The sequence below is a fragment of the Trachypithecus francoisi genome, unplaced genomic scaffold (assembly GCF_009764315.1).
Source record: "Trachypithecus francoisi isolate TF-2019V2 unplaced genomic scaffold, Tfra_2.0 Lachesis_group12, whole genome shotgun sequence".
Taxonomy (NCBI): Eukaryota; Metazoa; Chordata; class Mammalia; order Primates; family Cercopithecidae; genus Trachypithecus; species Trachypithecus francoisi.
In genome coordinates this window covers 18153390-18169369 of record NW_022681457.1, presented here as the reverse complement: position 1 = coordinate 18169369, position 15980 = coordinate 18153390, and the positions used below count along the sequence as shown (strand labels likewise).

The window sequence follows — 15980 nt, the reverse complement described above, 5'->3', positions numbered from 1 at the left end:
ATATTTTCCCTATCATTGAGGAAACCACAGGAATCTCAGAAGAATAAATGGGGTGGTATTATTATTACAAAGCAGTACCAAATGCTTTCAAGAAAGCTAACATGGACCACAAGGTAAGTGGACATTTTGGGATGCTTTTATAAAAAGAAGCAAGATGAAGCAGGGTTGTGTCAGCATGAAAAAGGGAGACAGTTCATGGAACTGAGGTAATTACCTCAATGTATGATCGACTACAAAATTCTTTCTAACTTATATGGATATGTTAAGAGAAAGTTTGGTAGAAAAGCATTTTTAGCTCAGAGTGTATTATCTGTATTGAAAATATATGTATAGCCTCATTTTGGTTCTACTACAAGTGGACTATGACTTTAAAATGACCCATTCATACTAAATGCCATCTGCTGCCCACACTTACCCCCTTCCCAGCTTATGCCTCTTTCCTCCAAGAGTTTCTATGACGGATACCATGGGATCTGGAATACATTCATACGCATATATGTATACAAAATACATATAATGTGTTTGTGTATATGTCTTCCAAGTGATGTGCAGGAGAGGGTGAAAAGTGAGCAGCTTCTGGAGAATTAGAGGTTCCTGAACATATTAATTTGCAGAAAGAAGACCCGAGTAAAACAAGACAGGAGGTAGTGAATTCTTCCCTCTCTCTCATCAATAAATTTCTGGTCTCAGAACCAGATCACAGATTATTCTCATAGTTCAGCTAATTGTGGGTTTAAGTACATAATGGTGTCTACATACACAAAAGTACATAAGTACTTCTGAGTGCCTTTTCATCTACATACATTTTCTCATGTACTTCTCACAACACTAGAAGAGAACATATGGTATTATTCCCTTTGTTAGATTGAGTTTGACCACATGGCTGGTTTATGACAAAACAAAGGTTCCACCCTAGGTCTTCTAAGTCCAACATACTATAGAGAGTATATATACTATATCATGTTGCCTTTGTGGACATACTCTGAAACTAGCTACCATTTACAACATTGTTTCCTATTTAAAATACCCTTTGAAAGTCAAGCAACTGATTACACCAAATGAACGAAATCCATTCAGATATTAAGGACACAATTCAAAAATCATATAAATTATATATATATACGATTATATATATCAGCAAAAGAAACCTGAATAGCACATAATTCATTTACCTAATTGAGAGAATAATTCAACTGATTTTAATTCAATCACTAATCTAGTATTTGAGAAGAAACATAGTTTCATTATTTGGAACCAATATTTAATACTTGTTTAGAATTTGAATAATTTCAAAAGTAAAATCAATTTACTGTGAATGTACATTCACTTTTATTTCACTATTACTTCCATTTCATTCTTATTCATCTTCCATATTTGGGATAAAACAAATTACATGACTTATTCATAAAGGATATTGCTCTTAATATAAACATTAATAAGTATCATAAAGCATAGATGAAGTAGTCATTAAGAACTTTCTTCAACCTAGGCAACCACAAAACAGGGGCAGATTACTACAGCTCTATCTCAATGTTGGTGTGAGAACTGAAGGCATTTCAACAGAAAGTGAGTACTTCCTAACACAGGGTGCAGAACTTACCTACTATTACCATGTATCTCACCATCTCCACAACAGTGTCATCTATCTGTATAGCATTTTATCTTTTCCAAAGCCATTTTATGTACCTCAACTCATTTGATCTTCATAACTATTCCAGAAAGTAGGCAGGCCAAGTACGATCATTGCCATATTACGAAGGAGGAAACAAAGGCTCAGCGTCTAACAGTTTTTCCCAAAGGTCAGGTAACTAGTAGTAGAAATGGAATTAAATTCCAGAGCTAATACCTTCTTATACCAATGTTTTCTTCTAGAACATCAAATCATTTGTACAAGTTCTCTTTAGTCTGGTTACTAAAGGTTACTGGCAATCGTTAGTCAAGATTACTTTTATATCAGTAAACACGCTGAAACCACTAGCATTTCTAAGAAACATGGGTTAAAACTGGTAGAATTCAGCACATTTATAATAAGAAAGATTGAGGCATCAAATTAAATGTTGGAAAAATAAAAACGAAAATTTTAATCATCTATCTATGGCATTTCAAAAAACGTTATTTATCTCTAAATATGGACTAAAAGACATTTAAACCTTATTTTCTCAATTCTGATAAATATGAGCAGACATAGAAAATTATATCCTTGTAGGTTTGAAACTCAGAACATACTAGGCATTTTGACTTTATTGTGCACACAGCAGAGACTTTGGAGTCTGAGAACCCTGAATTTGATTGCTAGCTCTATCAGTTAATAGCACTGGAACCCTGGACAAGTTAAAGTATCTGTTTCTCAATTTCTTCATTTGTTAAATGGAGATAATACCAAACTTCGAGGATTACTCTGGGGAATAAAAAACATCAAGTGCGTATATAGTATGGTTATTAGAATGTAATAACAACTTAATCAAATTGTACCTTTTATCACTGAAGTGTTGCAAATATGTTTCCTTTTCCCCTGTTCTACATTACATCTACATTTCAGATTCAGGAATTCAAATTTTCATTAACCAGGATGAATAATTACATACATCCATTTTGAGGAGTTAAATCTTTTAAAAATCAGTTTAATGATAGCATTGTAAAGGACCTCACAGATTTGCTATTCCAGAGTTATCCTTTAGGAGGGGAAGAAAACAAGGACCAGGGAGTTTAAATTGGTCAGGGCTTCCACACTAGCACACAAGTCAAAAACAAATCCTAGTAAAGGACCAAAATACCACAGACATAACTTTTAGTTCCGTCAATTGATGGGACAGTTGTGTGAAATTTGATTTATCATTTAGGACTTGATATTTACATTTCAAAATTTCATTTTTTTGTTTTGTTTTGGTTTGGTTTGGTTTATCCTTCCTGTTATCTCAAAAACAAGTGGGGAATTAGTAAAATAATTACTTAATTTCTTGAAAGCAGTCTGTAGGCCACTCATGTAACTATTTGAAAAACAGAAAGGCTAACTTCTTGGTGAGACTTTGCTGACAAGAAAGAACCTAAGTATCCCTTGGTGTAAAATTCCAATGAAGACTAATTATTTCATAAACCACATATGGGTAAATGTATTTCTGGAGTAAAATGTTGAAAAAAATTTGTTTAAATTATAAACCACATATATACTACTCCTCATCTTGAAAATGCAGGCTTCTTTTAAAATAAATAATTGGCATTATAATTTTTTTTCTTCAACCAGTCTTTATATAACACAAACAACAGGACCATTCTTCTAGAATTTCTATCACCTTTAGAGCAGTTAAATAAGAGATGAACAAGTCTAATTACAAGAGCTCTCTAACAGTTCTACCCTACCCCGAGTGAGAACCTAAACAGTCAATATAGAGAAAAATTTTTAATAGATAAAAAGCATTACTTTTAAATTCTGCCAGCCCATATAATCTGTTTCCAAAAACAGTCCCCCAGCAATTTAATAATACAACAGACTAATGAAGGAGAAAATTTTAAACATTTTAAATAAGGCTTTATTAACAAATACAAAGATTTCCATATACTTTTAAAAAACAAATTAAAACTACTGCTATTAAAACTATTCCATTTTCAATTTTTGCTTTTTATACCTAACTTTGGTCCATAAATTGATATATCAACAACTGAAGTTAAAATTTCTTTATTTCCTTCTTTTTTTTTTTAAGATGGAGTGTCGCTCTGTCACCCAGGCTGTACTGCAGTGGTACGATCTCAGTCCACTGCAACTTCTGCCTCCTGGGTGCAAGTGATTCTCCTGCCTCAGCTTCCCAAGTAGCTGGGATTACAGGCGCACACCATCACAGCAGGCTAATTTTTGTATTTTTAGTAGAGACGAGGTTTCACCATGTTAGGCAGGTTGGTCTCAAACTCCTGACCTCAAGTGATCCACCTACCTCAGCCTCCCAAAGTGCTGTGATTACAGGCGTGAGCCACCATGCCTGGCTTAAAATTTCTAAATATATAATTAGCATAACAGTCAAAGTTGGTCATGGTAGGACACACTTGTAATCCCAACACTGTGAGGCTGAGGCAGATAGATTGCTTAAGGCCAGAAGTTCGAGACCAGCCTGGCCAATACAGTCCCTAAAAAAAAAACTAATTCATAAACAAATAAATAAGAAAAAGAAAAAAAGTCAAGAGAGAAAGCACATAAGATGTTCCTTGCTTCTCCATTTTCATGTTTTTATAACCATCTATCTATCTATCTATCTATCTATCTATCAATCAATCAATCAAAGACACGGTCTCCCTATGTGCCCAGGCTGGTCTTGAACTCCTGGGCTCAAGGGATCCTCCTGCCTCGGTCTCCCAACATGCTAGGATTACAGGCATGGACCACCACACCTGGCCAATCTTTTAAAATTAAATCATCTATTAGCTTTTTTAGTAGAAATTCATTTTGCAATGTCTAAAATCTACAACAATTAAAAATGCACCTGCTTTCAACAAAAACTGCTGGGACAATTGGTTATCCACTTGCAAAAAGTTAGTCTTACACCCTCATCTCACACCATACACAAGAATTAACTCAAAATAGATCACATAGTTAAATACAAGGGCTAAAATAATAAAATATTAGTGAGAAAACATAAAAGAAAATCTTTGAGACTTGGGCTAGGCAAAGATTTCTTGCCTATGACATCAAGAGCATAGTCCATAAAATAATTTTAAAAACTAATACATTGGACCCCATGAAAATTCAAAACTTTATACTTCAAAAGACACAAGAAAATGAAAAGACACAACAGACTGGAAGAAAATATTTGCAAAATATATCCATTAAAGGATCTGTATCCACAATTTACAAAGAATCCTCATAACTCAACTTATAGGATGACAAGCAACCCAATTAGAAAATGAACAAGAGATATAAACAGACATTTCATCAGTGAAAATACACAAATTACTAGTAATTACATGAGACAATGTTCAACATCATTAGTCCTTAGGGAAATGTAAAATTAATGCCTCAATGAGATACTATTTTGCACCCATTATAATGGCTGTAGTAAATCAGGGAGACAATAACAAATGTTGGCAAAGATACTCAGAAAAGGGAACTTTCATACATTTTTGATGGGACTGTTATAAAATGGTGTGACCATTTAAAAGTGTGGCAGTTTCTCAAAAAGTAAAACATAAAACTATGATATGACCCAGCAATTCTACTTCTAGGTACCTACCCAAGCTATGTGAAAACATATGTCCACACAAAGACTTACATCTTACATGTGAATATTCGTAGTGCCATTATTTATAATAGCCCAAAACTTGAAACCATGACCATCAACTGGTTTTATACAGAGAAAATGTGGCATATCCACACAATGGAATATTATTCAACTATAAAAAGGAACAAACTAATGACACATGCTCTGTCATGCATGAATCTCAAAAGCATTTTTAAAGAAGCTAGACACAAAAGATGACATATTGAATGATCACGTTTATGAATAAGTGCCTAGAAAAAGCAAATTTATACAGGCAGAAAACAGATTAGTGATTTCCTGGGACTGAGGGTAGGAAACAGATTAACTGTGATGGGTATAAGGAATCTTACTGTGGTGTCCTCAAATGTCCTAAAACTGATCTATAATGATGGTTGCAACATTTGGCAAAATTAGTAAAAATCACTGAATCGTACACTTAGAACGGATGAATCTCATATATAAAATATACGTAAATAAAGCTGTTTTCTTTTCTTTTGTTTCTTTTTTCTTTTTGAGATGGAGTCTTGCACTGTCACCCAGGCTGGAGTGCAGTGACGCAATCTCGGCTCACTGCAACCTCTGCCTCCCAGGTTCAAGCGATTCTCCTGCCTCGGCCTCCTCAGTAGCTGGGATTACAGGTGACTGCCACCACGCTCAGCTAATTTTTGTGTTTTTAGTAGAGATGGGGTTTCGCCATGTTGGCCAGGTTGGTCTCAAATTCCTGACCTCAACTGAACCGTCTGCCTCAGCCTCCCAAAGTGCTGGGATTACAGGCATGAGCCACAGTTAAAAAAAGAAAAAAAAAAAAGACTTGTTTCACTTGTCCCTTGAAGAATTATATGAGTAACTGTAGATTGTAGCAGTTTCTATAATTTTTATTAAACAATTGTACTGATCATAATCTTGGATAAGAAACCATAGTATCACTTTTCAGAAGATCTAACACAGTGTTAGGAAAACTCCTTCAACTGGTTGTTCATTGGACACAGGTTCTCCAGGAAAAGGATTTCTCATAAGTCAAAGTTCTTTCTGTTTATATTTTAAGAAGCCAGTGCCTGGAAACAATTCAAAAGTACACACAAGAGATTTAAGTTGTCTTTGACAATGGACTGATTGATCTGATGGGTATTCTACTCTACATTCAGATTACAGTATACAAACTTAAAAAGATAAGCAAAAACTTTTAACACAATTTGAAAGGACATAGGGTTAAGTTATAGAACTTTGAGAGTGTACATGTCCAAATGTCAAAGGCACTGTTTGCTTGAGCAACTGTATAATGTTGTAACACAATAGTCCTTAGTAATGATACTAAATGACAAGTAACATTACAGGCTTACTGTATCCCTTACAATCCCTGGATCGTCCTGCATTCATCTTAAACACATTCTAACTACCCACTCTACTTATAAGGTCTTTCAAAAATAACCCAGGACTTCATAACCCTCACAGGACAGCAAAGAATTTTACAAACTTTTTAGGTCTTTGCAAAAATACCACCTTGTCTGACCACTTTATTGAAAACTACCAACCTCACAAAACTATCTTCCTTTCCCTGCTTCATTTTTCTCAATAAAATTAAATACACCTTTTACATATATATTCTGATTACTGTCTGCCTTCCCCTACTAGAAAGCTCCACGAAAAGATTTGTTTTTTCCTTGCTGTATCCTCATTGCCTAGAACAGTGCCTACCACGCTGCAGGCGCTCAGAGCTTTTTGAACAAATGAATGAGTATTAAATATGTGCAAGAAAACAGGAGCTGATTCTTACCACAGGAATGAACAATGAGTCTCTTCTACTCATTCAACAGCCTTGACTTGGGATTAAAATACGAATTTTACAAGGAAATAGAGACCTCAGAATAAAATTTCCAGACTGCCTACTCAGCATTTCTTCAGCAAAGAGGAAAAAAAAAAAAAAGCCAATGTTTCACTTATAATTCTGGATTTGCAACAAAGTATTTTTAATAAACAACTGTGTCTATTCTGGAGAGAAGGCAGGTTAATTAAATCCCATGTGACTAATTAACAAAAAAGAAAACAAATGAAAGCTCAATACTTAACTATTCTTACTAGTTAACTCTAATAAAGTATAACATTTCAAAAGCAGCCTGTTTTCCTACACCCGACATGGGATCCTATCTCCATGAAGACAGACCTTAGCAGAATATGCCTTAGCAGTCCTGACCTCCTCCTCAACCTCAATCCTCCAAACACCAAGGAAACTTTTTCTCTCCCTTACCCCAGAAGTCTTCCCATAGCCATTTTGCAAACACAACTACCTTCGGACCTCTCTGTTCTAATTAACCTCTGACCCAATCCAGCTGCATTCCCGCGTTTAACAACACCCCAGGAAGAAAGACTCACAACCTCTGGCCCCTGGAGCATCCCCCAAACAGTCACCCCCAACAACCGAGAGTCCTGGAACATGAAGGAATCTGGGGATGGCAAGGACCTCCCAGCAAGACCAGAACTGGAGGACATCTTAGACTTCACTCTGGTACTGCCCATTTCTGTGTGACCTTGGGCTTGTTATTCCATCTCTAGGGGTCTTAGTTTTCTCACCTTTAGGGTGAGGGCAACATGTTCACCGAGTCACTGTAGGATTCAATGAGATCCCATGTAAAGCACCTAACAGGGCACCCGGCACGAAACGGCGCCTCAGTCCTCAGCGTGGATGATCCCCGCCCTGAGCCTACAGGCTCAGAGCTGGGAGGCGCCTCGTGGATCGAGTCCAATCTCCCGGTTTTGCAGAGGAGGACATTGAGGTCCAGAGAAGACAGAAGTGCCTTGCTCCAACCTCCGGAAAGGCGGATGGGCGCGGGACCTGGAACCCAGGACGCCCGTCTTCAGCCCACACCCCCGCCCTCTTCCCTGGACCCTGCGGGACCCAGGCGCCGGTGCCAGGCGAGGCGGTGCGCGCCACCCTCCCGGGGCCCCAGCTCTGCGCGGCCCGGGGCCGCTCCACCTGCCGCCGAGCCCCGCGCCCGCCCGAGGCCCGGGGCTCCCGCCTCTCCACCCGGCCTCCCGCGAGCCAGGCAGCTCGCACAGCGGTCCGGAGCGCGTACTCAACTCTTCACTTTGCCGAAGGTGCCGACGCCCAGCGTGTCGCCCAGCACGTAGTGTCCGATCTTCACCCGCCCGTCGTGCTTCTGCTTCTCAGCCATCTTCTGCGCGCGCGGCCTCGCTCCGCCGCCTGCCGCTCCGCGCCGCCGCCGCTGCCGCCGCCTACCCACAGTGCAGCGGGCCCTGCGGGCGGAGGGGGCGGACCCCGAGCCGCGAGGGGCACGGGGCGGCGCGGGGTCCCGGGAGGGGGCGCTGGGCGCGTCGGGCCCAGGTGGGAAGCAACGGGCGAGCGGCGGGCGGGGCGGGGCCGAGGGAGGAAGCGCGCGGCGCCCGCTCCCGGGAGTCAGAGGCTCCCGCGGCAGAGCCAGAGGCAGCGACGGCGGGGGCCGGGGACGCGGGGCGCTGGGCGGGAGTGCGGGAGGGGCTGCGCCAGGTGCACCGGGTCCGAGTGAGGGACGGATGCGGCAGGTGCTGCGAAGTGGGGTGGGCGAGGGTCCCAAGGGAGCCAGGGGGCCCTTTCTGAGGAAAACCGAAGGGGGTGAAAATGGGGGGTGAGACTGGGGCCCGTTTCTAGGGAATGGAAAGACGTGGAAGTCAAACTGGAAGAAGAGACGGGCCTCGGGTGTGGGGAGCGAGGGGCTGTAAAAGGGAAGAGGCGGGAGGGGAGACTGCGGGAAGGGCCCTGGTCAAAAGGGCAGTGGCAGAAGAGCCTCTAGGAAGCCCCTCAGTTTCGTCTGAGGCTTTTGGATACAGGTCGCGGCACAGGGAGAACGCATGCAGCTCTGTGCGCTCTTGAATTGTCCTCCTCTACTTATTCTGTAATTCCCAATTATTTTGTCCTGTAGATAGAAGAGACCCTCTCCGCCAGAGCTCTCAATTGTACCTAATTTGCCCACAGTTTTCCAAAAAATCTCAGTCACGGTATTTGCTCGAGTGTATTTTAGCACATGCTTATATAAATAAGTAGTTTTACCACACGCTTATATAAACATATAGTACTGAAATGTGATACAGCTGTATAAGAGGGAAATGGGAAAGACGTGGAAAGGGAAACAACATTCTGCCCACAGAAAGTAAAATACGTGAGCGACAGAGGAATTGTGAAGGGCGAGGCCAATACAAGGCCACATATTAAAGGAAGAATAAATGTGATACAGAAGTGAAAAGAGTGGTAAGAGGAAATTAGAAGCATGATGCCTAGGTAGCGTGTTCAAAGACCTCGCTACGCCCCCCCCCCCCAAAAAAAGAAAAAAGACTGGCAAAGAATTAGGTAATAAAGTGGTTATCTCTGCCTCCCTTACTTCCCGCCCTTCCTTCCCTCCTTTTCTTCCTTCATGTTGTCCCATTCTTTAATGTTGTTCTGTATTTCAGTGATTAAAGTTTATTTGCTTCTCACCACACACACACAAAGATTCGTATACGTTTGTTAATTAGCTTGACATAGACACTCCACAATATGTATTTCAAAACATATACATACTAAATATATACAATTTTTATTTGCCAAAGAAAAAATTTTAAAACTAAAAAAAAAAATTGCTGTTTGGGGATAAGTAATTAAGGATTAGTCAGACATTTATAGCACTGCGTGCCAGTAGAGTTTCAAGGTCACATTCCTCAAACGTGAAGTCTCTTGAACACTGTTTATATGTAAATTGAAATGTATTGATCAAAAAGAATAGGACACAACAAAACTTTGTTTTCTGAGAAGTACTAAATATAGAAATTTCAAATATTCATTCTCATCCAAACATCAAGACAATCTGATGAGATGATCACAGCTTATAACTTATAGATATCACAGCTGTTAAACAGGCTATTTTTGTTCATTCTTCAGATCATCTTTCTTGCTGACAAGAAGTATCATTTAGGAATCACTCTACCTAGCTGGCAATTTTGAGAAAATAGCCAGTTATTTCTGTGCTGAGCTTTCATCTGGTTAAGGATCATTCCTTCAGTATTCAAGTGAGTAAGAAAAGCCCTATTCTGCTTTTGCCATGTGAGATGTATATGCCTTCTGCTCTAATATCCCGTTAAAAGGTGTTGAAAAGTCTTAGATTGCTTTCTTGAAGCTACATTAAGATGAACTGTAAATTGAGAATTTAAAGCATTTCATACTGTCTTAACTTTGTTATTAAATACTGTAAATTAAATTATTATATACTTCATAACTATGATTCTTACATAGTCATTGTGGACTACCTTATAGTTTTGTTACTATCTGAAACATCTATGATACTTTGTTGATTAAGAAGTTCATTTAAACACAATTATCTCATTTAATTTTCTTAAAAGAAAGATTATTATTCCCATTTTATAGATGATAAAATTTAGTTTTTCCCTTTCTGATTTTCCCGGGGCTAAACAGTGGCAGAGTCAGAACTTATACCCAGTTCTGACTTGTCCTTCAGTCTGCCTAATATACTGCAGCTGCCTATACAAAAAGAACGTATGGTGCTCTAAGAAAGTTAAAAATTGTCACAGTTGTGATTCCATTTTCATATTTTTATTATTTCTTGGGCAGTCCAATAATATATCCTACATATTTGTAAGTATTTAAACTACTGTTTGTTGTTTTTCTGACTTCTATTTAGAGGAAGGTTGAATGCTAAGTGGGTAAGAAGGACAACTCTTGGTGCAGCACTCAGCCCTCTGTTGTCCTGGACACTTCAGATAAGGTTCCATATTTGCCTCTTCCTACTCAGCAACAGAAAACCCGACAGTTAATCAGACTAGATCTTCTTAAGAGTCATGTCCCTTGGAGGTCTCACCCCTAAAGATGTTCTGGTAAATGCAATGTTCCCATTTTATTATCTTCCAATGAAGGTTTCACACCGCTATTGTTCAGTACCAGTTTCTAAGACCGGCACCCCAGGGAGGTGTTCAGTTCTTAGCGCTGGTCCAACTATTACTGCTTTACCCTCCTACTTCTGAAACTTTGGGGTCATTTTACCTTCAAATATTCTAAAATAAATCCTAAATAGTACATTAATGCAAGATCACTAAACTAATATACTATACTAGACACCATTGGTATTATCAGTAACCAATTCTTTCAAGTCTTTGCTCAGTCACCTTCTTGGTGAATCCTACCCTGGCCACCCTATTTAAGTTGCAGTTTCTTTTCTTTCTTTCTTTCTTTCTTTCTTTCTTTCTTTCTTTCTTTCTTTCTTTCTTTCTTTCTTCCTTCCTTCCTTCCTTCCTTCCTTCCTTCCTCCCTCCCTCCCTCCCTCCCTCCCTCCCTCCCTTCTTTCTTTCTTTCTTTCTTTTCTTTCTTCCTTTCTTTCCTTTCTTTCTTTTTTTTTTTTAGAGTCATGGTCTCACTATGTTACCCAGGCTGGTCTCAAACTCCTGGACTCAAGTGATTCTCCTGCCTCAGCCTCCCAAAGGACTGAGATTACAGGTGTGAGCCACTGCACCAGGCCTAAATTGCAGTTTTATCTCACTCATGCTCCCTGCCCTGCACTCTCCGTCCCCTGACCCTCCTCAACTTTTTTACGTAGCACTAGCCGTCTAACATACTATTTAATTTAGGTGCTTATTATATTTTTGTCTGTTTCTCCCCATTAGAATCTAAACTTCACAAAAGAAGAGAGGACTTTTTTCTCTATTTTGTTCACTGATGTATCCTTAGCCCCCAGGACAGTGCCTGACAAAACATAGACATTCAAGCAGATTCAAAGAGTGTGGCACCTGAAGTTTATTCAGTATGGGGGAACCTCTTTAAGGGGGAAAAAAAGCAAAATTGGGTATGAAAGTATTTGAACTGAAAAACAACTGTCTAGAAATTTATAAAAGCTGACAAATGCCACAAACATCCCCAAATCCAGAAAAATAACAATATTTTTATAAATTATCCAACATACCTCTATAATACCTGTTTTCTGCATTTTCTGGATATATACTCTTTGATTACCTCTTTATATTTTGTAAATTTTTAAATAGAATAGAAAGATAATTCTGACATTAAGCATGATTCATTGCTTTTCATTACATGTTTCTTTTTAGGTTTTCCATTGTACATGTTTAACATAGCTAATACAGAATTTATCAATTCTATTATCATATACATTATACATACATATAGATATATACATATATGTATTTTTTTACATATTATATATACAAATGATATGTTCATATCCCACTTGCTGTTTCTGGGGCCTAGTGGAACCTGGTATATCATTCTAAAAATATTTGCTAAATTGAATTTTAGAAAGGGTTAGTTATTAAGCTAGAGAATCAAGTAACAACAATACAGGGAAGAGTGCAGTTTTATTTCATATATACACATATTAAAGGCAAAGCATAATTTTACATCTCAGCACAGCAGTCATTAGTGAGGTTAGAGAGGCATGAGTTAGCACCTCTGAAGTCTATAGATTCATGATATAGGGCTTCTATGGTTGTCTCCAATTTAAAATAAAAAAGTTGGATACTCGATGAATAATAAAGGATGCTTATGGTATTTTATAGGAAGTACAAGCTCAATAATTACATTTTTAAAATTTTGTGTGAAAAACTTCAAACATACACAAAAGTAGAGTAACATAAATAACCTTAGCATCTGATGATCAACATTGTCATCATTTACCAATCTCTCTCTGCACTTTTTAAATTTATTTTCTGGAGTATTTATTTTCTGGAGTATGCCAGATTATTTCACTGGCAAATACTTCAGTATATAGGTCTAACAGATAAGCACTTCTTTTTAACACAACCATACTACTACTATCATATCTAACAAAATTAACACTAATTCCTTACTGTTATGAAATACCCACTCTGTGGTGAATATCCCTTGATTGTCTCAGGAATGTAGTTTTACACTTGGTTTATGCTAATCAGGATCAAAAAAGTCACACTTACCATTTTGTCAATACATCTCTTTTAATATATAGTGTTTTCTCCTCCCACTCTTTTTTAAAAATGTCATCTATTTGTTGAAATATCAATCATTTTAACTGTTGAATATCCCAATATTGTTGGATTTATCTGAACAATTATTCATGATCACAAGAGGTAGTAGAAAAAGCTCAGTTTTTAGAATAAAAAATCATGGCCTGATGCAGTGGCTCACACCTGAAATCCCAACACTTTGGGAGGCTGTGGCAGGTGGATCTCTTGAGTCCAGGAGTTCAAAACCAGCCTGGGCAACATGGTGACAACCTGTCTCTACAAAATATAGCTGGGCTGGTGGTGTGCGCCTGTAGTCCTAGCTACTAGGGAGGCTGAGGTGGGAGGATCACCTGAGCCTGGGAGGCAGAGATTGCAGTGAGCCAAGATCACAGCATCCTATGCATACATATGTATATGTATACATGTATGTCTGTCTATATACAGATGTATACATACATATATGTATATATGTTTATATATGTATATATGCTAAATTGAATTTAGCATATATATACTCTATATGTATATACATTATCTGTGTGTATATATTTGTACATGTGTACATATATCCTGAGTTCATAGTCCATCTTAGCCTCTCAGCAATGTGTCCTTAAATAGATCATTTCACTTCTTATTGGTAAAACTAATAGTGTTGAACTAGACTATAAAGTACTAAGGTACTTTTCAGTTGTTGGGACATTCAATTCCCAAACTCCACTCCCTGTTTTAGAGTTGAACAATAGAGGAAAAAAGGTAGAGTAATTACTGTAAAGTTTTGTAGGTCACTGTCCAAGGTATCTCAACAAACTGATCTTGCCACATTATTTTCCCTATACACAGTTTATCTCCTAATATTTGTCATCATTGGTTTGTAAGGTTGAGATAGTACTATTACAGGCCTAGCCCCCTTCAAAGAGATAAGTAGATACACGTGACAATACTTGAAACCCTTTAAAGGAAATGTAATAAATAATTTTGAGGTGGTATTTTTAGCAGGTACCCTAGTAACAAATATTATACTTAACATAATCCATTTTCATTTTCTGACTGAGTACATTTCTAAATTTCTTCGATATGAGTCAACATTACAATTTTCAGTGCAGCTGAGAAAAAAATAAAACATTTTGGATCAGACTTCCTTCATGAGCAGATGCATTAATTGGAATAACAAAGGTTGTTTGCTTTGCTGTATAAACATTATGGATCTGACAGTACTTTTAGAATCTTGCTTTCATGTGTGTATTGACAGCTTGTCTGAAAAAAGCTCAAATACACTTTTAGATCAGTTAAATCAATTATTTCCCTCCTGGCATGGATTCAGTGACTATCTGTACTGAATACTTTTGAACTGGTGACGTTTGGGTAAGGAGATACCAATGTGACCTTGAGTTGATTACCATCTCTGTTATGGCTGTCCATTAGAATTAAAACAACCCCTAACAAAACTATGTAATATACATATTATTTGAAACCTTTTATAATACTTTTAATGGCCTCAAGTGGGTGTTAATGCTTTGACTGTTGGCACAATCCTGTTAACATTAACTACTAAGCTTTGACATGATTAATACAAACTTAAGATAAATTAGGTAATTTCAAGTTCTAAATGCTCTATAAATAATAAACTAATTCTCCTTCCAAGAATAAAGACCTTAACAAATAATCAAAGAATTCAATTTCTTTTTTTTTTTTTTTTTTTTTGAGACGGAGTCTTGCTCTGTCGCCCAGGCTGGAGTGCAGTGGCCGGATCTCAGCTCACTGCAAGCTCCGCCTCCCGGGTTTATGCCATTCTCTCGCCTCAGCCTCCCGAGTAGCTGGGACTACAGGCGCCCGCCATCTCGCCTGGCTAATTTTTTGTATATTTTTTTTTTAGTAGAGACGGGGTTTCACCGTGTTAGCCAGGATGGTCTCGATCTACTGACCTCGTGATCCGCCCGTCTTGGCCTCCCAAAGTGCTGGGATTACAGGCTTGAGCCACCGCGCCCGGCCTCAATTTCTTTTTCTAATTTGTATGTAGGCTTAGACTAGGTACCCTTTCAAGACTCTGGGGTTTCAATTCTGTAAAATTCTGTTAATAGTTTTAAAAAGCATTAATTAATAAACTTTTCACCTTCTACTTTTAAAATATTGAAATGTTTTTAAATTGTTACACAACTAGCTATTCCACAGATAAAAGGTTTCTAGATTCTCTGAGTATATCATTGCTTTGTTCTAAGTACATTCATTCATTGAACAAAGATATATGGAATACCTGCTGAGTGCACACTACTCTTCTAGGCACTGGAAATGTAGCAATGAACAAAACAGTATAGCCTATCTTATTTACCACTTATAGTGGTAGTTTTTGTTAGAGAAAAGAATTATTCATGACACTTATTAAAGACAGTAAGGCAGACTTTATTTGGGACTATTGTGATAGTTATAGGACCTCCTGCAATGAGGTTTTGCAGTAGGAGACAGAGATTGGGCTCAACTCCAAATACAACAAAGAAAAGTAAAGATTTATAGCCAAGGAGGAGGAACAAGATGTGTTGATAAATGGAAAATTACTAGGAGGGTGGGGTAATTCTTTGCTAAACTGACCTAACAGGATTCTTGCTGAAGGCAGGCCAGGGTGATCAGCTATTACCCAGGGAATGGTGTGGGGGTGAGAAATTTGGTTAGATATCAAGAGTGGTCAGGTAGTGAGGGTGGAGAATTTTGGCTAAATTGGCTTAGCAGAATTCTTGCTAAAACTGGGCTCTTGAAGACATGCCCAAGGCCAGGAAG

The 15980-nt window shown here is 38.3% G+C and overlaps 1 protein-coding gene across 1 annotated transcript in view; it reads right to left on the bottom strand.

The window, feature by feature from the left end:
• PRKAA2 (protein kinase AMP-activated catalytic subunit alpha 2) overlaps positions 1-8679 on the bottom strand; it is a 66610-nt gene extending 57931 nt beyond the window's left edge. Inside the window, exon 1 of the mRNA XM_033225035.1 lies at positions 8320-8679. Within this exon, the coding sequence (XP_033080926.1) occupies positions 8320-8413 (94 nt within the window). The 5' untranslated portion in view covers positions 8414-8679. The remainder of the gene's footprint in view (positions 1-8319) is intronic.
• Positions 8680-15980: the final 7301 nt, after the last annotated feature.